At 32.3% G+C, this 25287-nt stretch overlaps 3 protein-coding genes across 9 annotated transcripts; 1 reads left to right on the top strand and 2 right to left on the bottom strand.

The window, feature by feature from the left end:
• Positions 1-368: 368 nt before the first annotated feature.
• LOC113870251 lies at positions 369-2159 on the top strand. Its single transcript, XM_027506844.1, has one exon. It carries the CDS (start codon positions 369-371, stop codon positions 2157-2159), a length of 1791 nt encoding a protein of 596 aa, XP_027362645.1.
• Positions 2160-3643: 1484 nt separating this feature from the next.
• Positions 3644-16434, bottom strand: LOC113869792 (suppressor of RPS4-RLD 1). 5 transcript variants are annotated; one of them, XM_027506264.1, is made up of 24 exons: positions 16073-16434; positions 15844-15953; positions 14920-15575; positions 14802-14846; positions 14576-14677; positions 14406-14486; positions 13854-13920; positions 13402-13502; positions 13173-13280; positions 12286-12356; positions 12109-12165; positions 11281-11389; positions 11128-11208; positions 10543-10629; positions 10032-10238; positions 7236-7573; positions 6882-6968; positions 6711-6810; positions 5677-5768; positions 5506-5544; positions 5306-5396; positions 4667-4764; positions 4245-4553; positions 3644-4062 (listed from the first exon to the last, which is right to left on the bottom strand). In XM_027506264.1, exons 1-23 carry the CDS (start codon positions 16192-16194, stop codon positions 4265-4267), a joined length of 3138 nt encoding a protein of 1045 aa, XP_027362065.1. In that variant the 5' UTR covers positions 16195-16434; the 3' UTR covers positions 3644-4062; positions 4245-4264. The 5 variants fall into 5 exon arrangements, 4 of the variants coding, with proteins under 4 accessions (XP_027362065.1, XP_027362067.1, XP_027362066.1 ...); XM_027506266.1 differs by having other exon boundaries at positions 3676-4062; positions 15844-15947; positions 16073-16106; XM_027506265.1 differs by having other exon boundaries at positions 3799-4553; positions 4682-4764; positions 16073-16379.
• Positions 16435-17609: 1175 nt separating this feature from the next.
• On the bottom strand, positions 17610-23249 carry LOC113869195 (probable esterase KAI2). 3 transcript variants are annotated; one of them, XM_027505405.1, is made up of 4 exons: positions 22767-23230; positions 22205-22651; positions 21917-22000; positions 17740-17815 (listed from the first exon to the last, which is right to left on the bottom strand). In XM_027505405.1, exons 1-3 carry the CDS (start codon positions 23132-23134, stop codon positions 21928-21930), a joined length of 888 nt encoding a protein of 295 aa, XP_027361206.1. In that variant the 5' UTR covers positions 23135-23230; the 3' UTR covers positions 17740-17815; positions 21917-21927. The 3 variants fall into 3 exon arrangements, with proteins under 3 accessions (XP_027361205.1, XP_027361206.1, XP_027361207.1); XM_027505404.1 differs by lacking the exon at positions 21917-22000 and having other exon boundaries at positions 17610-17815; XM_027505406.1 differs by lacking the exon at positions 17740-17815 and having other exon boundaries at positions 21448-22651; positions 22767-23249.
• Positions 23250-25287: the final 2038 nt, after the last annotated feature.

The raw sequence follows: 25287 nt of genomic DNA, 5'->3' as shown, positions 1-25287 counted from the left end.
TCAAAAAAAAAAAAAAAAGATTTTGCTGTTTTCTTTCTTGATTGGAGTCTTGAAAAAAAGACGAAGACAGAAAGGAAAAAAAAAACATTAAATTTCTTCAACTTCCCATCCATTCTTTGAACATTAATTGAAGCAATCATGGTTCCCATGTATTAAAACAACGGCCCCTTAGGGAGAGGGTGGCGCTTATGATACTCACTGTCTGTACTGTGTTACATGTGCTACACGACTTATTATCGTGTCACGAGCAGCAAGGTGCGCCACAACTAACTCCAGCCAATATATAATTTATCTTTCGGATGTGTGTCTCATTCACAACAAAGCCTATCCTTTCAAAAACTTCCAATTTTTTTTACCAACTCCCTCAAATGTCACCCAACAAGACTAATACTCATAATTTCATACCTGCTACGCCAACATGCACTAACTGTTCTTGTTTCTTTTGCATCATGTCCGAAACAGTTCCTTCCCTCAGAAGAGCGAAAATAACTCGCTACTTCAAACAAATGCCCCTTAGAGATGACCAAGAACACATCTTGGCGTTAAGTGGGCTCTGGAAAATCGCTATAACTAACCCAAACGATCCAGAATTTCCTTCCCTTGGCATCTTTAGATGCATGGCCAAGTTAATCCAGAAAGGAGTCAATAACAAAGATTGGCTTCTCAGATGTCAGAACATATATATCCCTTATTATGCAGCGCATATTATTGGTTCTTATACCATGAACAAACCCAAGTTTGCGGATAAAGCTGTCAAGTCCAACGTTGTTCAGCCGCTGATGGAACTGCTTCGAGGCAAGATTAGTTGGGTTGAACAAAGAGTTGCACTTCGTGCACTGGGTCATCTTGCTAGCCATGAAGCAACTTTTGAAGCCGTTGCTGGACATGAAGCTCAAGTCATAGAAGCCGCCATTAACATAGCTTCCACGTGCCTAAACGAGGTATATGAAAAGTTTGTTGGCTTGAAGAGATCAGAGAGGTTGGAGTATCATAGGAACTTGCTAACAAGAGGGCATGGAGACTTGGAATTAGAGAATAGAAAGGCAGAAGAATGGGCCAGCCAGCTTCAATGTTGGTCTCTCTATCTCCTTGATTGCTTTGCATGTAAAGAAAGATCTTTGGGATTAATCTGCAAAAACCAATTCTTAAGGGATTTGTGTGGAATGTGGGGTGGTTTGTCAAACCCAACTTCACCTGCTGGAATAGGACTTCTCAGAACACTGTGCCACACCCAAATAGGGAGAGAAAGAATAGCAAATTTGCAAGAAGTGCTTGTGAATATTTGTAATGTCTCAAGGTCATCAGATGATAGACAACACATGGCAATTGATAGTCTTTTGCAACTTCTCAGAGATCCTATTACAAGATACAAAGTAATAGATACCGCTGCTCCAGTTCTTGCTGATTTGGTTGAACTTAGAAGCATGGGAGGGAAACCCAAAGTAGGACAAGCAATCGTGCAAACCCTTTTACAGGATTACCACAAAATCAAGTTTGGCGAGATGAATTTGAAAAGCGAAAGAACCAAGAGAACATTAGAAGAATTATGGGGTTTGAAGGTTGAAAGAGTTAAAAGAGAAAGCCTAATGAGTGAACAAGAAATCAGAGAAAAAGAAGTGTTAGCAGGTGTTTTAAAACAAGAAGGAAATAGAGAATTTTGGTCAGGGGAAATCGAAAAGGCTGTGATGAAGTACACTGAGGCATTGAATCTGTGTCCATTAAAGACTAAGAAAGAGAGAATTGTGCTTCATAGCAACAGAGCTCAGTGTCACTTGCTTCTTGGAGATGCTGAAGCTGCACTCAGCGATACCACTCGTGCTCTGTGCCTATCGAATGTGGCGTGCGAGTGTCTTCACAGTAAGAGTTTGTGGAGAAGATCACAAGCTTTTGACATGAAAGGGTTAGCTAGGGAGAGTTTGATCGATTGTTTAATGTTCATCAGTAACCGTTATGAGTCTCGGAAGAAAAAGGGTTTCAAGATACCACACTACGCAGCACGTATGGTTAACAAACAGATGAACGCCACGTGGCTCTTTGCTGAATCGGTTAAGTCAAGTTGGCATCGCACACACGAAGAAGTGGAAGAATTCGTGGTTCAAAATAAAATGGAGTCTCTCAGCTTGAAGAAGACGACGAAGAGAATATCGAAAGGTAAGTGATAGATTGGTTGTTTTGATCTCTCTGGAAAGTTCGTCTTCTTTCCCGTGTTCTCGGATGTATAAACACATGCATGGTACTCCGAACAGTAATTGTACCGGTGCCGGGTAGGTATTCGGTAAAGTTACTTGTTCGATACTAAATTTTAATTTTTTTCACACTCATTTTTTTTTATAATTTTTTTTCTTCCTTATCACTTATTTCACAACACATTGTGGGGTATGACAATAACATTACTCTTAAATGTCCCTGATTACAGGTCAATAACAATAATGCATATAATAAGTGATGTAAACAAACAAATAAAATATGGCGAGAAAAGGCTGTAAAAAACAGAACGTGACAAGAAGATTGAATACTATTGATTGTGATTTACACAGTAGAATCATATTACTAATGCATATAATTCTGTAAACTTACTTTAAGTTACTGGTCCTAAAACTATTATTTTTTATTTAATTTCTCATTTTAAATTTTTACAAACTGTATAAAACATTTTTTTTTATTTTTTTTATGCTTTATTTCTCATTTGATCTCATAAATTTGTATTAATTTCCATCTTAAAAAAATAAATAAAAATCTATTATATTTAAAAAGAGTTAATTTTGATATATTATCAATATAATATTTTTACAATATCAATCGGTTAAAAATTATCGTAGTATAAAATTTAAAATAATTGTTATAAAAATTAACAATTTTTAATGATTCATGTGCTTGATGGTAGACAGTATTACTTAACTTAAATTCTTAAAAAAAAAAAAAAAACTACAGGGAAAAATTGAACAAATGGAAGTCTAACGGAATCGTTTAATAAATAATATATGTTTTACAACCAAGTGGAAATTGAATTAAGCCTAGAACTTGTCTTTGAATTTTGGTTTGTTTTTGTTGGGCTCAATAGATAATATGACCCAAAATGAAAAAAACACCAGTTAAATTGAGCTTATGATTTTTATTACTCTGTTCTGGCTTCAATCCCACACTCCCAAAATAAGTTTACAAAACAGCGAGAAGCCGGGAACGAACGGATACCTTCTAGAATAGAACATTCTCCTACAAAATTATTGCAGACCTATCGCAAAATCTAAAAGTTCTTCTAGCATTAAAGTTGGAATGATACTCCTAATCCTATCTAACTTACCTAAAATAATGGTGTTAAGGTTGAAATTTCTGAAATTATTTTTTAGATGAAATATCAATCTTCTTACTGTCAATTAAAATCGGCATTTTAATATAAATATGACTGCGATTGATTTAAACCCGTTTTAAATACACTTAATAATTCGTAATTAATTATATTAAAATTAATTTTACTTAACTTTGAAACAAATAATCCTAAATGGCGAATGTATACGTATACCATGAGGTATTATCATTAAAATATAAAACAGGAAATGAAGTTATAAATGGGAATGTTTGATAAAATCTTTCTGAATAATATCTCAAGATATAATTTATTTATTAAAAATCACACTAAAAATGCATTAAAAATCATAGTTTTAAGTTTATTAATGACACTTTCTAATAAACTTTAAATTTTATTCCTTGATCAATGTCCATTTATCTTAAAAGTTAGAATAACGTGATATCCAAATATCACTCTCTAACAAGGAAAATACAAATGTTATACATCTCTGTTATCTATTTTTGGGGCGGGGACCAAGTAGCGGTGGTTATTGAAATAATGGAGAAAATAAATGGTAATGTCATCGTCCAATACCCAGACTTACATACTGTACAATCACGAAAATATATTATTACATTTTAAAAGGCACGCGTGCAGATTAAGCCCCAATAGAAAGATCAGTAAGTTAATGTAAAGCTTTTAACAGATCCGCTACATTTTCCAGCAGGTTACGAAAGACCAGCAGCAATATAGTTATCATGCGACCATAAAGAGACCTACAACAATCAGACAATACATCGAATTTGCTTTAGCAGAAGCATTGAATTGAACTATTATGTTGTGCAATACACGTAAAATTCTGCATATTGGGAGGTTAACAATAAACCACTGCAGCACAAGAATAGAAATTAAACGATCAACAGAAATTGAAAGTAATGCACCAATGCCAACGACTCACGTGGCCATTATTTCAGGAGTTCAATCATCAAAAGTGCTCAAGGCAGCAACAACCGACCCTGTTGTTGCAAAAGTTGATGCGACATCATGATAGTCTTTCCATGAGGTTGTCACCTTCAGAGATGGGTATAGCCAACTTTTGACAGAATCCACAAAGGAGTTTGGATCCAAGTTCAAAATGGCTTCCCAATCAACCTGAAAACCTTGTGGAATACTTCCTGTGAACTCCATATTAGCAGCAAGTAGCAAGCCCAGCATAACTACAAATCCAACTGCAGCAGATCCTCTGGACAGCGGCATAAAGTTATACCTGAAGAAAAGTGCAGAGAGAGATTTAAAGAAAGACTTCGACCAAAGAAAAAGATTTACAAAATGACTTAAAATGATTCAAGAGGCTACGATAGTTTATTGATAACGTCGTACCAGTAATATGTACACCTTAAAATTGCATCTCTCACATTTTCAAGTGCGTCAAAATCAGTAGACCCATAACTTTCACCACAGTAAGCATTGCAGAGAGCCTAACAGATAGCAATGTCAAGATGAATACATACAAGGCAAACTGTCACAATTCATCTAGTAAATTGAAGAACAAAGAAATAAACATGTATTCATATGAAACTAAGGCTTTGTGTGGGAGTTTAAAGGGAAACGGAAAGAAATTGTTTGAAGGGTAATGAAGGAGAGGAGACGGGAGAAGGAAGGAGGATTAATACAAAACCTTTCATTTTGGGAGAATTATGAAAATTTTGTAGGGTTTATAAACCCTCCCTCTCATCTAAAAACTCCCAAGCAATGATAACCATCACACAAGCCTTCCCCTTCTCTCCCCTTTCTTCTAAAAACCAAGTCTAAAACAAAGCCTTTAAGATTGATGTATGATAGTAAATTTCTAAATAATTCTAATGAAAAAGCATCAGTCATTGTCTAATGATAAAAGGGGCATGGGATCATTGGTAAAGACTAAAAAACACATTCTTTTCAAAAGCAACATAAAGTGATCACATAGGGTCACATCTATTGGTGAAAATAATATAATCAAAGTTGTTTGGTATAACATACTTCCCACGCCCTCGCCATTTCTGCATCATAATCTTCCCATCTAGCAGGTGTACAAGGTGTTCTAATGGCAAAGTCAAAACCATGTTCACCCCTGAAAAATATTCATCAACTCCCACAGTTAGGTATGAAAGATAAAGTTAAGCCACAAGAGAAAGGGAAAGGGGAGCAAATAACTTCAATTTTCACTGTTTCACGCTTACATTTTTACAAGTGTTATCCTTGTCCCTTCAAGCTGTTTCCTGAAGAATCATTGACATCCAGAAATAAGCATTTGAAAACATTATATGTTTCCCAGGCACCATTTCCTGGTAATTATATCGAAGCACAGAATTGGTTGAAAATCATAGGACATTTTGAGCATGCATACTTACCCTTCAAATGCAGTACTGTTGCACCAAGTAGCTGACCAGAAATCCTCACCAATAATATTATAAAGATCAGAGCAAGATTTGGCATGCATGACCTGAACATCAAATATTGAAGATCATCATAAAAGCATGGACTACTGATGTATTATTATTCACACTATGTTAAAAAAAGAATAACACGTAACATCCACCGGATACCATTATTAAGAATTGGAAACAATCACAAGAAAGAGAAGGGAAGTCTTGAATCATTTATTCATCAAAAAAATAATATTTAGAAAATCTTATGCTTCAACAATTTTGAAGGGAAGTCCTATTCTATTTATTAATTAAGAAAATCAAACCAACTAAAATTTTTCGATTACATGTTTCATAGTTGTTAGAGATATAAAATCATTTTTGTCTTTAACTTAAGCTTTTAGGTTAATTAGTTGTTAGAATAGAATTAGAGCCTCTAACCAAATAGTCAAGAGTTCTATCCATGCCTGCTGCTGACTTCTAAATAAAAAGTTGAATTTCAGCATTGTCTATGTATCAAGCTCAAAGGGCTCTTGTGCTTATGTGGGTTGGGGTACAAAGAACCATGTGTCTCATTGCCTAACAGCTAAGTAACTATTTGTTTTACCCAAGAATCATGCTTGCGGTGAGTAAAATTGCAGTGTTAGTTTTATTTGGTTACAACTTTGGGTACTCAATCAATTTTGTGATGAGTAGAATTCATATTAATAGAAGTAAAAACTTTTATCTTTTGCAGCAACTAAAACTGATTCTAGGCAAGAGACAATCAAATTCTTAAAAGTATATCTATATTTATCCTTTCAAAGGTGAATCTATTTTATCATCCAAACAAATTTAATTCTTCTAAATTTACTGAAATATGATTCCCAAACACAAATTTTTCAAAATCAATTCTTTTGGCATCCTTTTAAAATCATTTCCACTAAAATTAAACCAAATGTACCCTTAACAAGAGAGTTGATCATTGGCAATGGTTTGGCACATAAGAATTAAGAAATGCTACCAATCATGCAGATCACCTCTTCTAATTTCCCATCTTTGGAAAGATGAATTATCTGATCTGTTTTGCTGTAGACGTATGTTCTCTCTTTTATGACAGTCTTTGCGACATCTAAAGTCCTGTGATATTTAAAAATGAATGAGCATTCCAAAGCTAGGCTATTAGTATAGAACTTAAACAGGCTATTTACCTTTCATAGTTAGGAAAGTAACGGACAACTTTGGCTTGTCCCAGAATCATAGGCGTGTGAGAACCAAATCCAGAATTAAACTCTTCGCTGCAGAGCAAAGAAGCAAATTAAAAATCCAAAGATCTGAATTTGATTAAACTCCAAGTAATGATTTGATGAGAATGAGGGAACATTAACCAAATATTGCCGCAAGTGAAAAAGCAAAAACTTTTCTAAGCTAGACCAATATAATTATGAGCCTATTTGCATAAAACACTGAACATTTTAGCATAAAATCTATGAAAAACATATAATCAAATGCTTAAACAGAAAACAATGTGGTCTGAAAGAATATTAGGCCCAAAGATGAAATACCTTAGCTTGTTCACCCACACAACAGGGTCACAAGGCTCAGAAATCTGTCGCCATCTAACAGCTATTGAATAAACATCTTGCCATGACATGGAATGGCTGGATGATCTATCATCCACAATGCCATACGAAGGAGACGTTTCTGAGACACCACTTGTGCTACAACCTGCACCTCCCCTATTCTGACTGGGCATATTAAACCTATCCCTTCTCCTGGCCCTTTTGCCATACTTTGGGTTTGAGTTGTTTTTATTAGAATATTTCCATTCTGCTTGAAGGGTACGCCAAGCCTTGGAGACCTTTTGTGCAATTTCAATAGCAGCAAATCCTGCCATTCGATGCTGATAAATAAGGAAATATTAACAGAATTAGAGATATAGACATGCTAAATAGATGGAAATGTCAACAAGATGAGAATAATTACAACCATTGGTTGGCTGAAAGTTGCTTTATAGTTCAAACATGAAAATTAATAAAGGAGAAAATATTTTTAGTTACAAACATGGTAGTCAAAATCGAGATTCTACGTAGGATCGGATAGGGGATGAAAGATCGTAACTCGTAGGATCGTAACACGGATCGTAAGATCCTATAAAATTGTATAAATGCATGTAAAATAATATAAATATAAAGATGGAGAAGTAAAACAAAGACAAATGAGGGAAGAGTTCAAACTAGAGACAAGGAAATGCTAAAAACAGAGACAGAGAAGAAGAAAAAGATGAATAAAGTAAGGTATTCCGTTAGAAAGACTATTTTACCCCTAAAAAAGATTTAAAATAAAGTCATTTTAAGGGCTAAATGGGAAAGTCAGATTATTTTTAAAAATTAAGAAGTCTTTTTTACCCTTAAAAAACTCTCAAATTTGCTTCATTCTAAGGATAGAAAGGGAAAGTTGACTACTTATACTCCAGCGGCATTGTTGCACTGCGAATGAGGCTCCGATGGTTGCAAATACAACTGGGATGGCCACCACAGCAAAATGCTCCGCTTTGACAAGGTCGCTGGTGCAAAGTACAGGCTGGCACAGACAAGTTTGCCAGAGTAGACACAGTCATCGGAGCGAAAGCTATAGGGATCGTAAACCAAAACAGAGCACAGGAAGCAGAAAATCCCAGACCAAATCACAGAAAAAATCCAGTCGGGGAGCCAAATCGCAGTCGCCAGAAAAACGCAGAGAAGTCGCATAACAGAGACAAAGTCTCGCAGAACAGAATGAAGAAGAAAGGAAGAAGTCGCAATGCGGAGTTTTTGGAATTTTAGGGTTCCAACTCCTTTAAATGAAGTCGGGTCGGGTTGCGGGTCGTTGGCCCAAAATATCTTCTTCTCTGCACATCGGAATCGTGCGTTTTTAACATTTTTACGTCCCAGCAAGAACGATCTCACTGATCCCACCATTTCGTGTTCCCAGCACCGACTCAACACGGAAGCGTGGCTGGAGATCGTAGAATCGTACGATTCTACGATCCAAAACGCGATTTTGACTAGCATAGTAACAAATACCCAGAATAAAGTATTTAGAGTAAGATAATAAATATGATGCTGGTCTCAAATATAAATTTAGTAAGAATAGAACTTCTTAGCAGTACAACACATAAATATAACTTTATAAAGAAAACAATCAAGCTTAATAAGACACCAAACACATTATTAAATTTTAAAATGATATTTGATAATATTTCACCCAGTAGTATTAGTTTCTACAAAGGATTAAATGCACTTTAGGTAGTAAAATGCAAGTGGTAAACACTGGAAAGAAAATCAATAGAATGGTTCTTGTGTCTATGATTTGTTACCAGAATCTTGTATTTTATGAAAATCTGAACCATTGATTTTCATCTTACAGCTATACTTGTCAACCCTTTTCTTTACTCTCTAATATGTAGTCTAGTCTAGATCTGAATTTTAATAATTTTTTCAATAACAGTATATTATTATTGTTGTTGTTTTATCCCCATAATCCTCTTAGAATGTCTTTATTTGGGTACAATAATGCAGAAAACTATAGCAAAGAAAAGGTCACATCACAAGTAGCTGCACAAATTAGGTGAATTAAAAATCATATATACAAAACACATTTTACATATTTTCTTTGTCAATAATTTGATTTCATTTGAACTATCTAGAATACTTTGGAATTGCCTGAGCAAATTCCTCTCACACTCAGCCCCTATGAATTTATATTTAAATCTGATGAAATTCAAATCTGTAATAAAAGTCGTTCCTAAATTATAAGGATATGAATAAAGAATATTATCCATGATATCTGACAATTTCACAACAAGATACACTCAATGATCATTTGATTTCTTAGATGCACCATTCGGCAACAATTACCAAATCAAGGACAAGTTATCTACTAAAAGTCAATAACCTTTCCTAAATCTATTAGGACAACAACAAAACCTTATCCTACTAGGTGAGATGTGATCCATACATGGATTACACGACACCATTGAGCTTGGTCAGAAACTAAATTTTTAAAAATTTGGTTATTCAAAAGGTTTTTTTTTAATAACTGCGTCCAAAGTTCTTTTGGGTTTCTCTCAACTCTTTTTTGTTGGATAAAGAGTCATACAATCCACTCTCCTTACTAGTATCTCTAAGGATCTTTTCTACACATGATCGAACCTCTTTTCTAAATCTATTCAGATAGGAAAAAAACTAGAAATCTATGTTTTCACAAAAGACTACAAAGCAAGAGTGCTGCCCTGAAGGGAAAAAGGTTTTGGAGGGAAACAAATGTTTAAAACTAATAAGCCACATATATAGAGACATCAACATATAAAATAACTTTACCTGGCGTCTATTAGGTAGGAAACCGGGACAATCATACTGGATTTTCTTGCCAATAGAGTCTGCAGCCTGTATAAGAGCAGCCTTTTGCTTTGTAAGAGCCAATTCTTGCTTTCTAAGCTTTCCTTTTCTTAAAGACTCGCGCAAAGGAGGTTGCCTGTAAACCTTTTCACATACATTCTTTGGATGCAACCTCTTGCACCAGTACTCCTGAATATAACAAAGACACGAATAAATATCACAGAAATTGGAATTCAGTATCACAAAACACATCTCCAAAATAGAAATTTCAAAGTAAAAGTTTCTATGCTTCTGAAACCCATCTAGCAACTTAGGTTATGATGCAAATAAGCAAGATTTATGAATTTTTTACATTCAAATTGCATGACAATAATACCTTGATTCCTAACTGTTCAGTTCATATTAATAATTCAATCCCATAATAAATTTAGGTGGGTCAAATTAAGAGACAAAACGTATCAAAGGAAAGTTGATTAGCTTCCATAACTTTTACCTTAAAAAGTGGATCAATATCCCCGTCAATGTCAAACCAGCAAAACTCACTGTTAAACTTTGCGGCCGAGTAAAGAGCAATCTCTTTCTGCCAAAAAAAAGAATTTGAGGCATGTCATAGAACTGGCCCCTAATGCATAAAACTTAAAAAGTTTGATCTTAAGATTCATTAACCAACACATACAAGCCCATCAGTAGAATTTCACAGCGCCCAAAAAGAATGTACAAATTAGTCAATATATGTATGTAGCTTAATCAAGAGATAGCAAATCTTCTAAGTGTTTCTCAATTAAGATATATATGATATTTAAGCAACATGAAGAACTAAAGCAGAAGAGAACAGCACCATATTGAAAAATGTCAAAAGAACTTAGCATGCCGATGTTAGCTAGCTCTTGATTTGTATACTGGAAGGCTATAATCTCTCACTCTAACCTAATGCTTCCTTTGAAATTTTACTACTCTATTCTGCCCGTTTGGTCAGTAATTTTTTCACAGAAAAGGAATTGTACTTGTGTTCCTTTTGATAAATAGAATAATATTAAGAAAAAAAACCAATATGGTACTACAACATAACAAACCAAACCTGATAAAAGGCAAGGCACTGAAGCACAAACTTATCCATTGAGTCCAATTCCAAATCCAATGCAGCATCATAATCCTTGACCTGCAATATCAAATAAGTTATAGATTGACAAATGTGAAGCATTTCTCACAAGAATTAAAATTAAAATCATACCGCCTCTTTGTATTGTCCAACAGCATGGTAGCATGAACCTCGCAAATATAAACACTCAACATTGGCTGCGTCAATGCTCAACCCCATTGTTAAATCCTTGATAGCTTTCCTGTCACAGTCAAATCCAACTTAAGTCAGAAACAAAATCATGTAAAATTAAGTAAAATTGTAAACCAAAACATTTTGACACTGACCCGTTATGAAATATTTGAAAGCAATTTAGTTGGCTATGTGGTTACTATTATAAATTCAAAGCTATCAACAAATCATGATAATTTTACCAGAATCCACATTGTATCATACACGATATATATCTTGTAAATACTGCAAACCAGAATGGAAGTCACTAACCATTGAATTCACCACTTAATTTTTGGATTCAAATTAATAATAAATATTAAATACTATACAACTACATGCTTTGAGACTTCAGGCACACTTCCAACATAAGTGTCCATTCAAGTGTACCTTCTACTACCAACTAAAATTTACAAATACAAAAAATATCCTCCTAATAAGATCCCATTTCAATCAATATAGTTGACATGAAAAACACTGAGTGCTCCAAATTTTCCCTCCATGATCACTCTTTAGTTCCTGAAATCAGTATTCTCAACTATTTCACTCCCTGAAAGGTTTAATCATATTTCCTTGTCCTACCACCAAATTTTCTTGTATATCCGATTGTAAGTCTGCCACTATATCTCAAGATTTTGTTATTTGTATTCATTAGCCCAAGCATCAAAATTATTGAAAGCATGCAAGAAACAGTCATGTCAAATAAATATTCAATCTCCAAATAATCAGTGGTTATGGCTGTATAAATACCTATGTTCTCCCGTTGCATGGAATAAAAGGCCTCGCAAATGATAAGCTCGGGCAAACCTAACATCAAAACTCAAGTGATTAGCATCAGATAAAGAGCTAACATGAACAAAGTATATCAAGTGTGATAAGCCAACTAAAACAAGTATAATCTGCTACCATTTCATTAACAACAATTACCTCCCATCAATTAGCAGCATCTGATTTAGACAGTCCTGAGCTTTTGCAGGTTTTGACAAATCTTGATAGAACTGCCAAAAATCTCATTTTCAGAATAAAACTAGCAACCAAAATAATCTCAAATAGTATCTTTAAGCATATAATTGAAAATAAAAGGCCAAAAAATGTGTTCCATACATTGGCTAATTAACTATAAGCCCATGTCTGATAGATCCTGATTAACTCCCAACATCATGCATTCAGAACAAGGCTAGCAACCAAAATCATCTAACTAACAGAACAGCCTGTAACTTGAAATAAAATCCCATAAAAATGTAAACTTTGTAGAACTAAACTTATAAAAAACTAAGTGTATGTTTAGGAGTTAGGTTTTGGAGAGGAGGACAAATTTTTCATTTCTAATAAAAATATTCTCCAATTAAATAATTTTTAAGATAAAAGAATAAAACAATGGATTTGCATAAACCTGATAACTTATGTTTATTTTTATATATTATAACTATCTTTATTTTATAAAAAAAAAAAAAAAGTATTTGGCACGCCCTCCCTTCTCCAAAACCCCAACTCCCAAGCATACTTTAAAGGAAAAATGTAGATACAAACTAAGTTTCTAAGCTGACATGAAATGGAAACTTCAATTCAAATTGAATGAGAGAATTAGAATACAGGCAGACGAAAATGGCATGGATGAAAATGGAGAGAAAATATATGAAAAGGGACAAGAGAGCAAGCATGTATTCAGCTGATCACATTTCAATCAGAAAACAATAAGCATACAGATGATTCAGAATTTTCAGAATTAAGCTTCCAGCTAAGTTAACAGCTTCTAAATGTTAAGTTTTGTAAAGTGCCAACAATTTCTATCATTACAATAAGTTGATAGATACCTGAGTCAGGTGTGCCCATACTTCAAGGAAATTTCTATCAATCCGAAGTGATTTTAGATGTGCTTCCTCAGCTTTTTTATGTTCACCAACTGAAGATAATGCTAAACCCTGGAAAAAACAGCATTTGATCAGCTAAACAATGAAGATATATTTTCATGCAAAAAAGTCCAGAAAACCAGCATCGGGGATTCATAATCAAAAGGATTCAAATGTAAAGACTTAAACCCACCAAATATGTGTAGGCAGACTTATTATCCCTGTCTAGCTGTACACAAGCTGAAAGGTCTTCAACTGCAGCATCAAACTCCTTGAATTTGAAATTGACAATTCCTGTGTTGAATTTTATGAAAAACATACATTAAACATCTATAAGTAGCTACTCTCTATAAAAAGTAAATAACTAGTTCAACATTATCACCACAGTAATTTATAATCAAACTTGCTAAACTTGAATACAATGAGATATTAAACAAAATACAGGATAGTGTTATTAATAAAGACTACAAATTCATTTCAATGAAATAAATCCCCTTGTTGATACTTCTAGGAGCAACCATATAAGATGCATCTATTAGGTCATCATTACAAATAAAGAAAGAGAAAGGAGGCATAATTAATTATTCCAGCATTAATTATCTATCCAAATAACAAACTGAAAAGACTGTGTGTCAGACAAAATACCCCTCTCGTGTAAAATATCTGCTGAGTAGGATTCAAACTCTAATGCCTTAGTCAAATCATCAATAGCCTGAGATACAGGAAGGAGTTGTCAATGTCACTTTTTTTATTTGTTATTTATGCAAGAAAATCATATACAATCATAACTCAAGTGAGACATTACATGAGGCACTGAAAATTTCAATCTTTTCATATTTCAATCTTCTTTCACAATGGAACATATAATAAGAGCACAAAGGCCACACTTAAATAGTGTAATAACATGTCTTTAACAACTGCATTTCGTAGTTTAACAATAAAATAATTAGCTCAAGTGTTAATGCTAAAACCATATCAAGCTTCACACCTTATTAAACCATAAGTAAAAATCAAATTTCCTCCCATTCCCATTTTCCATAACAGAATTGGTCCATTTCTTTAAGTGTACATGTGTATGTGTGTGTGTGTGTGTGTCAATGGACCACACTTAAGATGAAGCATTGTCAATCAGCAATGAGATTTAGGAAAACATCAAAATGTTAAGACAGATACTAACATAAAGTAAGCAGCCCTCACCTCAACAAACTCCCCTAAGGCTGCCCGTGCCTGACCTCTTCTCTTCCATGCCTCACCAGCCGATGGATTAAATTGTATAGCCTAAGAAATACACGTGAACTAATAATAATTAGAGGAGATAGCCATATCTCTGTGCACCTTTCAGATAGTATTTGTTCAAATTTAAATACCTTTGAAAAATCAGCTATAGCAGCATCAAGTTCTCTCTTGAAAGCATATGCAGTCCCTCTTCCTATCAGTGCTTCAGGATATGCAGGGTCCTCTTTAAGTATCTGAGTACATGATGGAGACAAGACCGCAATTTATCATTTGATGTTAGAGAAAAGGAGGTTATGATAACAAGTAGATATCATAATAGAAACACCACAAATATCCCTAGGGAAGACAACATTGCACCTGGTCAAAAATGGATATGGCATGAGCATATTTTCCTTCATTAACCTGTCAAAAACAATCACAATATGAATATGCTATTATTATTAAACACATAAATACAGTAGTTCAGTAGACAAACCTCTGCTATTCCCCGTGAGAGCCGAAAATCCACACTTATAGACTTTGTCTTTGAAATCCGAGCAACACAGAACTTCTTATTTTTCCTTGCTTCACCATTTTTTTCGTGGGGGAAAAGAAACTTACTACTGGGCTTTCCAAGAATTTCAGAAACATCAATTGAGTCACTAGGTTCGCTATTATTGGTAAATACTTTATCACACGATTCTGAAGTGTCACTTGAGTCATTACATGATTCAGAATTATAACTCAATTTATCAATGACGTCAGGGCTTCCATTCACTTGGCCATCGAATTTATTAGAATCTCTATCTTCATTATTTAATTCATTGCTAGGGTCAAAGTTATCAGTAGACTTCAGCGTGACCTCAGATTTATCACTCGTATTGCCATACAATTCAGCTTGAGCACTAAACTCGTCTTGATTTTTATAAATTTCAGTCAAGTTCCTATTACTCAGAGCATCTGATTCGGATTGTGGCGTGGACGATCCATTGGTTTCACACAATGCATTGTTGCCTTGTTTTGCTGTCATCAAAAGCTCTTCTAGTTCCAGCAACTGCTTCAAATCTGCAGACTGATGGTGAGCGTATTCATAACCTTGCTCCCATACAAATAGAGCATCCGTTTTCCTTCCTAAAGCATAAAGAGCGTGACCTAGATGACAGAATAAACCAGTATTAAGTTCAAAAGATAACGCATTTGTCACTATACTCTTATCGTAAAATTCCAACAAAACGGTCGGGTGATGATAGTCCACAAATAGCATTAACAAATCTATCAAAACAAAATTCCAAGTTCCAACATGGTTATCATTCATCAACCACCTCTGTTACTCTTATAAGAACTTAAAATCGCATTTCCCGAGGTCCAATCACTTAAAAAGAAGTATCAACTGTTGTATGAATTTGATATGCGAAGAGACCTTTGAGAATGTAAGCTTGAAGAAGCGCGGGGTCAAGTTGAAGCGCTCTGTCGCAATCCTTAATTACGTGCTTGTGCAGCTCCAATTGGCTGTAACAAAAAGCTCTGTTGCTGAAAGCAAGCATCGGAATAAGATTGAACATCAAGTTAGCATTCACGAGAGAGAATTAAAGTGATAGAGAAGATGGAATTAGAAAGAAATGGAGGTGCGAAGAGGTGTGTATGCGCACCAGATGTCTTGGATTGCACCAGACTGAGAAACAAGTGAATCGAGGATTCGAATGGCCTTGGACCAGTCCTTGGAGCTGCAGAGCCGAGCCAGCTCGGCTCGCTGAGAGGTAGCTGGAGCCATGGGTGAAGAAGAGAAACGAGGTGCACAGATCAGAAAGGATGTGTTTGTGTTATGTGTATGTTTGTGGTGTTTCTCCTTTTAGACTTTCAAGGGGGTCTCTATGAAAAAGAAATTTGGGGCTGGAGATGCAGAGCGCAAGGGTAAAATGGAGAAAGCGAATCTTTGGAAATTTGGAGGAAGAAGATGGCAAGAAAGCAAAGATGTGAAACGAACTGGAATGACCGATGAACCGCATAGCGCGTGACATGCACGACGCCGAAAGGTTTAGTCGGCCCAAGACCACGGGCTTGTAGCACAGCCCTGTTAGCCTTCGGTTCGGGTTGGAGATAACGAATAAGAATAATTTAAAACTTTTGACCAAAAAAATAATTTAAAATTCTCTTAATTTTTATTTATATAAAATTTTTCATCATTAAATATTATATTCTTAAGATTATAAATATATAATTTATTTTATATTTATTATAAAAATATATTAAAAATTAATACACTTCATAAAAATAATTTTATTTGGCGATAAATAATAGAGTTTATCGACGAAGTTTTCTCATAAATATGCATACTGTTGGACTAAACAACTAGATTTATTTATCATAACAAAAGTTTATAATATATATTTAATAATAAATTTTATTTTAACTAATTTAATAGAATACAGTAAAAAATTATTAAAATTAAATTAAAAAATATACAATAGTTATAAATTCTTTCAAATTTTCTTGTGATGCAACTTAGAGGTTTAATACAATATGCTTGTGACATTCAGAGGGAGATGATTATGCCCACATCAAAGGATGTGTGACAACAATTTTTTTAAAGGTAGCATATTATGTTTCTTCCAAAAAATTGAGTTTTGTGGATAAATTATCAATCGCTTATATTTTTAGGACATGTATTTGCAAGTTTTTAAGACTTCAAATTCTTATATTAAAATAAAAATAATATCTAAATAAAATATTTTTAAATGTTTTATTTTTTAAATAAAAATGTGACATAATTATTATTTTTATGTCTTTTTAATATAAAATAAAAATAAGATTACTATACGTATTATGTTTAAAAAAACAGTAGCACAAATATATTTTTAAAAGATTATAAATTACCTCCTTGAAATCCCACCTAAAGCCTTTACCTTATAACATTTAGCTATTAAATTTTAGTTAAGAAATTTTTTTGAATAGTAATTTTTCTTGCTTATAGATTTGCTCTTAAGTTCAATTAATTATTGCATTATGTCATACTTTATTAAATTTTAATGTCAACCATTTATAAATATTTATTTATAAAATTTCTATTATAAATATTTAATATTAAATAAAATAATCGTCTTTCCTTGAACTATTTTTTTAAGTGAAATATAGTCAATCAATTTTCAATACTTTTTAAAAGGAAAAAGTGCCCCACAGTGAAAATGAATATAAATAATTACCTTATGATAACATTGTGATCACCTGTTGAGTTTATAGAATTTTTAATAAATAATAATAAAAATTTATCATGATCACCTTTATAGAATAATAAATAATGAACAGTTTTGAATTTTCAATAAATAATAATAATAATACAACATGAGGTTGGAGTAAGTTCTGATTCCTTTCTTGCCTTAAAGAAGTCCTCTAACCTTCAAAATAAGAAAGAGATGAATTACCACGAGAGGAAAGAATTAGAGTATCAGAGAAATATTCTGTTAAAAAAAAACACTACGTACACCATAGTCTTCTTTTTTTAATTCACCTTTCTGTTAGGTTAAATTTCTCTTAAAGCAAAGTAGTCTAGATCTTAGGAAGGAAAACAAATACACACTAATAATTTTGTTTGTGAGAATTCTTTTTTTAATATAAGTGTTTAAAATTGAATTTAAATATTTAAATGTAATAAATTTTATAACAAATTTTAAGCTCAAGTAAATGTATCTGTATCAAATATTTAGAAGTGTTTTGTTACTTATAGTGTCTTACTCAATTTAAATAAAACTATCTTCAATAAAAAAATATGTGTGATATATATATATATATATATAATATTTTATTAAAATATTAGTTAAATTAAAGATTAAAAACATAATAAAATAAAATTTCATTATTATTAATTACTTAAACAAAAATTTAAATTGGCGTAGATCTTCTTTTTAAAGTTATAATAACAATTATGGAAATTTATTTATTTACTATGTATACGATTTTATTTACAGTAAAACCTATATCAGTTGGCAAAAGGAGTTTTACTACATAATACTTTTATGATATTCAACTTCAATTAATAAAAAAAATCAAATAAGCTCAGTTATTTATTTGATCTTTATATTTTCGCTAGAAGTAATGACAAGGGCTTATGTTTCATGATATCCTTGCTCTTAAAATTATAAGGACTCGTGTTTCATAGGAGGTAGGTAAGATTGTAAATTGTTGCTGATTGCTAAAAATTACCGGTGAAATCCAAATTTGGCATTTACTTGAATTTTGTTGAATCCAAGCATATATATATATCATCTACAATTATATTATAATTTTCTTGCCATTTTAAATGCATAAACATTGTTATTTGACAAAAAAAAAGGTCAAGATTTTACATTAGAAATGCAATCTAAACATATTCCTGAAGATAATAATGATTCCTGTTAACATTCAAAAATGGAATTATTATAATACAAGTAGGTAAAAAAAAATACTCATTCTAATTTATTGATAATAAATTTTATATTTTTCTCTTCTAACTTTTTTCTTTTTCTTTCTCAGCTCTTCCCAATTCTTAGTCTTTAGTCCTGTTCTTTTTCTTTCAGTTTCATGCATTTCCTCCTATTTTCTCATTCTTTATTCATTTTTATTTTTTTATAATATTTTTTAAAATGTTTAATTTTTATTTAAATAAAAATAAATTTGACTGTTTAATTTTCATGCATATCAATAAATCTGACTAAAGTTAGTTGTTGATCATCATAAGATTAATTAGTGTTCACAAGAGTACTAAGTTTAATTATTAAAAAAAAGAGGTATAAGTATTTCATAGAATAATTTTCAATTGTCATCTCTTTTTTTTTTAAATCTTATTAATTATTAAATAAAGAAGATATTAACTATGTTTTATATTCTAAAAAATAAATAATTTTTTTATTTAATAATATTTATAAAAATAAAAATATTTAAAAATAAATAAGAGAATATATCAAAACTCATTATTATAAAATATTCCTATCACTTGTACATTTATTTAGCCACGATAAAAAATATTTTTTAATGATTTAAATACAAAATTTATAAAGGTGTCAAATTCAAGTTAACAGCCAACTAGTTAAACCCACTAAAAATAGTAAGTTAAGCTAAATATTTTGTACCTCTAACTTGCTTAACATGTTATATTTTAGTTTACCAAAATATGGTTAATGGTAGGATGACTCATCATGTCAAACCTTTATTTTTATGTGTGTGTGTGTATTTCCTTCAATTGGCAAGGCAATAGTTTGATTACATGCATTAAAATGAAAATGAAATATATGATTGCATAGCTACTGAGTAAAAACTATGCATTTAGTGTTGTGCGGTTGCTTCTCGCCTAAGTAAGATCTCTTCTTGCTTGAATGAGAAAATAGTTAGAACAGTCTTATTTTATCTTGCTTGAGCGAGATCGCTCTAAAATGCCCAATTCAGCACAATTTAGTCTCACTTGAGCAAGAAACCTTACAGTAGAAACCTCATTTTTTCCAAAATAAAGGCAATACAAATCATCTGCTATAATCCCTATGTTAGCACACATAGAAAATGAAACATGTGAACTGTATAGCTGCTTAGTAAGAATTGTGCATTTAGTACTATGTGGTTGCTTTGTTTTATGTAATTAACGAGGGGGTTGTGATCAATCATTAGGTGTTTTCTACATGTGCTAACATAGGGATTATAGTAGAGGATTTGCACTGCCTTTATTATGGAAAAAATGGGATTTCTACTGCAAGGTTTATTGCTCAAGTAAGATTAAGTCGTGCTAAATTGGGTATTCTGGAACGATCTCGCTAAAGCAAAATAAGATAAGATTATTCTAACTGTCCTCTCGTCTAAGCAAGAAGCAACCTTGCTCAGGTGAGAAGTCGCAAGAAAAATAAAGAACTCTCTAAACTCATTCTTGCCCAGACGAGAATGTTTCTTACTCAAGTGAGAATAGCAAAAATCTGGGTAGACGCTACTGTCTAGTTTTCTTGCCTAGGCAAGGATGGTCTCACTCAGGCGAGAGTAGAGCTTGCTCAAGTGAGAATGCACGGATCTAAAGGAGTATTTAAGGAATCTCAACATAGAAAACATCAATTTCTCACCAAACAACTTTCCTCTTTCATTTTTTCTCTATCCTCTCACCTTCTACCCTTAGGGAAAACCTTCTCAAAGTCAAACTCCTTCCCAATTTAAGTATGAACGTTTATTTTATCAAGATCTATGTGAGTTTCTAGAGCTCAACTCTCTGTCTTCACTACTTGTTTCTTGATTTCTTTTCTTAAGAGTTTTCTATTTTGTAATAATAAGGAGATCTGAGTTTTTTGGGTGTTGTATATCTCTTTAGGACTCATAAAGAGTAAGATTTGAAGAAAACATAGTTCAAGGTAAGGAGAGTTTACCCTATATAACCGTTATTATTTATTTGGACAAATCTTAAGGTAGAACCCAGAGTATGCATGATTTGTGGGATTATCTATTATTTGTAAATGATATAAAAATCTTGCTTGAGATGAATGTTTGGAATGTTGTGATAGAACATAACATGTTGAGTGTCATGATATAATGTGCTGAAAAGATTTAATATATACTGCAAATCTATAATGCTGAGGTAAGCTGATAAATATTACAAAGTATATATATGACTGTCATGCATTATGCTAATTTGCATCATTCTAGAGTTGAGTTACATGTTAAGTGATTAGACGTATAACAATAAGAAAATGTTGACCTATGTTGTGTTGTGTCTAAATCTAGATATCAGATAGGTCGCTCTAAGACCAGAAAATTGTAGGTTACTTTTAGATTATTTGAGTTATAAAAGCAGTTAAAACTAAGGTATTGCATTATATTAGATGGACTGAGAATAGGTTAAATATACTGCATTGATTTACTAAAAAAAATTTATATATTAAGTTATATAAATAATTATATTATATTTTACATATAATGACTATGATTATTTGTTGAGTAAACTCACTTTTACATTTATTTATGTTGACGTGTGTGCTACAATATTTTAAATTTTCTTTTCTTTTCTTTTTTCTTTTCTTTCTTACCTATTCTGCTATCTTACTTTAGTTCGGGTAATTTGTCATTTTTTCTCAAAATAAAATTATCTTATCGATTTGTCATGTCATTTCAAGTTTTTATATTATTCAAATCACAACCAACCAGTATTACAAGATCAGGTAAAATGACCCTTACCATAGTAAGTACAACCAATGCCATATCCAAAACATGATTGATGGGTTGTGTCAAATCTTTTGAAATGGTTCACGTGTTTCGCGTTGGAAATAAACTTGCTAAATTGATTGCTAAAGTTGAAATTCTTTTAAATAAATAGAGGTTTTGTTGTTAAGATATTAGCTTGCTGTCATTTTCTTGTATAAGTTTTTGTTAATTTCCTTTGTCGTTGATTTTTAATTTTTCTCTCACCCAAAGAAAAAAATACGGCAATAAAAGTTTTTGTTTTCCAAAATTTAGGTTAACAAAACATGCAGTACAAAGTTGAAACTAACTAAAACCTTAAAAATATTCAGCACACTAATTCTCTTTTGTTGCTGCTCACCGTTCCCCAATTTATCAGGAGGAAAAACATTAATCCATGCCTACAACATAGCAACAGACAATGACGCATGATTCCCACTACAAGAGAGTCTATCCACCTTTACCACAATTAGATCACACAGCACAGTAAACACAAAGGGACAGTTGTCATGGAAGAGAACCCATTCCGTCTATTCCCCTTGTTCTTTCACATATACATAAAAAAAAAAAAAAGCAATTCTCTTTTCTTTCACGTCAGAGCTTACCTGCTGGCCTCAATATCAAGATGAATGTGTTTGAGCAGCACTGGAATAACGATATCCGGCGAGCTTAATTGCGGTAAATGACCATCAGTTGTCATGACCTCTACGATGGACTCAGCACCAAGGTGTTGGTGCAGGTACTCGGAGATCACCACTGGAACCGCCATGTCTTTCTTAGCTTGTATGATATGGCAGGGGACAGTGACAAAGCCCAAAATCTGCCTCATATCGCTTTGAAAAATAGTCCGTGACACAGTTAGCGCTATGTCTGGTCTCATGTTGAACAAAGTTCGACTAAACTCTTGCACTGCAATTGATTCCATGTCCCCACCCACAGCCAGTGGAGCAAACCCAGAGCACCATGCTTTGTAATTTGCTGCCATTGCATCGAATAACTGGTTCAGATCTTCCTGCTCAAACCCTCCATAGTAATCCACGTCGTTCAAATACCTTGCGCAGAGGAAATTCGGGTCAGTTGTTTGCTTCTAATTATCATTAATAGAAGTCGAAGTCATTACAATAACAGTTTAGAAGTTATAGCTTGAATTAGTTAATTAATTTTTACCTGGGGGAAGCGGAGACCATAATGAGCTTGGTGAATAGATCAGGGCGAGAGATAGAAGCAATAGCACCAATCATTGCGGAAACAGAGTGGCCAACAAATATGCAAGATTCAATATTAAGCTCTTCCAAAATGGCAAGCAAATCGGATGCATAGCCTTCTAAGCTTGAGTGGCGTTCGAAATCGAAATAGTCAGGGTTGGTGGTTCCAGCGCCCATGTTATCGTAAAGAATGACACGAAAATCATCGATGAGATATGGTACAAAGTGTTTCCACACGGATTGGTCCGTGCCAAATCCGTGAGCCAGAACTATATACTCAGTGCCTGACCCCAAAATTTTCACGTTATGAGCTTCGGCTGCTATCCCCATTTTGTGACTAGCTAGTTCAATTTCCTCCTTTCTCTTCCGATTTTTTGCACTGTGAAATAATGCCACCTCTCTATCTATATCTTTAATTTTTGCTTCAACTACCATCGCTGTGTGAAAGCGTGACTTTCAGGCATAGAGGCCCCGCCGTTATATTTGGACTTGCATAAAGCCACGGGGAACAAATAGAACCACACCCAGAGAGATATATAATATAATAATAATACAAAAACTCGACCAAGAATAGAGATAGTGCAATTTCATTGGTCACCAAAAAGAGATTTAGGAATTAGGATTCTTTGTTGTTCGTTGGATAAAATATGACTCCCTAGTTAAAAACTCGTGAAGGCCACCCCAATAATGGTAACTTGGCATTATCCTTGCAAATTGCAATGAACATACCATAGGCATCAAACTTTAACGGAGACTCGAAGGCAACTGGTCAAGGCCAACTGCTTATAAACAAAAAATAGTTATCAATGATGGGGCCGGGAGCAATCGTACGTACTGAAACCGGGCTGTGATTTTGATTCAACTGATCGCGACCAAAGACAAAATGACGACATGGAAAACTAGGCAAGAAAATGAAACATTGGGGGTGAACTTCGGGAGAGAAAGTAAATTGAATTTTTATTTTATTTATTTAAAATATAATACTATTTTGTTTTCACACTACTTTTTAATTAAAGGAATTTTTATATTTTTGAAAAAGAGAAATTTAAATAAAGAAAGATTAAAAAATTATGAAACAAAATGAATGATGCGATAAAATGAACTAAAATAAACATTAGAAAAATTTAAAGTATGAACAATATTATTTTTGTAATAAATAAAGATACTTTTTACTTGAGAAAATATTTTTTATATGCTTGAAAATATCGTTGATTAAAAATTATATAAGAAAGTTGAATTGAAATACCTAGCGACCACGGCATCCCTGGTCCCCTTCCCTGACCTTTGTCGGAATATAGATTTTTTTTTTCTTTTTGAGAAAGTAGAGTGGACATTTTGTAGTTTAACTATTATATTTTTACATTTTTTACATTTATTTTTTTATCATTTTATTTTATATATATATATATATTATCTCTCTTTCTTTGTGCCTATATGATAATTAGGTGAAAAAAATAATTTTTCATCTCTCAGGCAGCCTTTTATTTAAAGGATGACAGAAAAGGAAATAACTTTTAATAGAAAAAAATATTTCCTTTAGTTTATAAAAAAATAAAAAAATAAAATAAATAACTTTAGTGTTGTATATATATTTAAGATCTATTCAAAAAGAGCTTATAAATACTTTATAATAATTATTTTTAGTTTATTTTAATAAATTGAATGTGTTTATGATTACTTTTAAAATTTTGTTTGAGTTTGGAGGGAAAAAGAGAAGAGATTAAAAAGTTTGAAGAAGAGAAGAAGAGAAAGAAAGGAAAAAAAATGTTAACAATTATTTTTTAATTTATAAAAACTTAAAAATATATATTTTTTAAAAGTTTTGAAATATTTAATCAAAATTATCTCTCATATTTACAAATTTTTAAATAAATATTATTATTAATAAATCTTTTTCTTCTTTCTCTTTCCACCCTCCATTTAACTCTAAATAAAAATTAAATATTTTTATTACTTTCTTTTTAAATTAATTTTGTCTAAAATATCATTTTCTCTCTCTTAAAATCGTATGAATAAAAAAAATATTTTACATAAAAATAAATTGAAGTGACAATAAATATATTAGTGCAATAGATATTCCTATAATTTTTTTGGTATAACTTATCAAAATAAATTATTTTTTATTTTAATAATTTTTATTTTTAAATTTATAGTATAAATCATTATTTAAAAATAATTTATTAAATTAATGTTTAAATAAAATTTATATTTAAATGCAACTGTAAGTTTATCAAATTTAAAATAATTTTAAGTATTAACATAAAAAAAATTTCTTTAATTTTTTTAAACTTTGAAGGATAGATAATATATTTAAGAATTTTTGGCTCATCTTTCCTAAAAGAAAATGAAAATTTCATCTTCTCTCTCTTCTCTTTTATTTTGTTCTAATCCAACACTGAGTGTATTTAATACAAATTTATCATTGATCTAGAAGATTATAATTTATTTTTTATTAATAAATTAACAAATTTATTTACTAATTA

Source organism: Abrus precatorius, unplaced genomic scaffold (assembly GCF_003935025.1).
Source record: "Abrus precatorius isolate BTA unplaced genomic scaffold, Abrus_2018 Scaffold6, whole genome shotgun sequence".
Taxonomy (NCBI): Eukaryota; Viridiplantae; Streptophyta; class Magnoliopsida; order Fabales; family Fabaceae; genus Abrus; species Abrus precatorius.
Note: the sequence above shows the minus strand (reverse complement) of the source record. Positions and strands in the feature narration are given on the sequence as shown.

What these genes read in the sequence shown, in the direction of transcription:
- LOC113870251 (XM_027506844.1), top strand. Translation starts at nt 369, where the DNA reads ATGTCACCCAACAAGACTAATACTCATAATTTCATACCTGCTACGCCA.
- LOC113869792 (XM_027506264.1), bottom strand. Translation starts at nt 16,194, where the DNA reads ATGGCTCCAGCTACCTCTCAGCGAGCCGAGCTGGCTCGGCTCTGCAGC. An exon ending in GTGTGGGTGAACAAGCTAAG is followed by an intron (nt 6,969 to 7,235) that starts GTATTTCATCTT and finishes TTTGCTCTGCAG; the next exon opens with CGAAGAGTTTAATTCTGGAT. An exon ending in AACAGTACTGCATTTGAAGG is followed by an intron (nt 5,545 to 5,676) that starts GTAAGTATGCAT and finishes ATGATTCTTCAG; the next exon opens with GAAACAGCTTGAAGGGACAA.
- LOC113869195 (XM_027505406.1), bottom strand. Translation starts at nt 23,239, where the DNA reads ATGGTAGTTGAAGCAAAAATTAAAGATATAGATAGAGAGGTGGCATTA. An exon ending in ATGGTCTCCGCTTCCCCCAG is followed by an intron (nt 22,652 to 22,766) that starts GTAAAAATTAAT and finishes CCTCTGCGCAAG; the next exon opens with GTATTTGAACGACGTGGATT.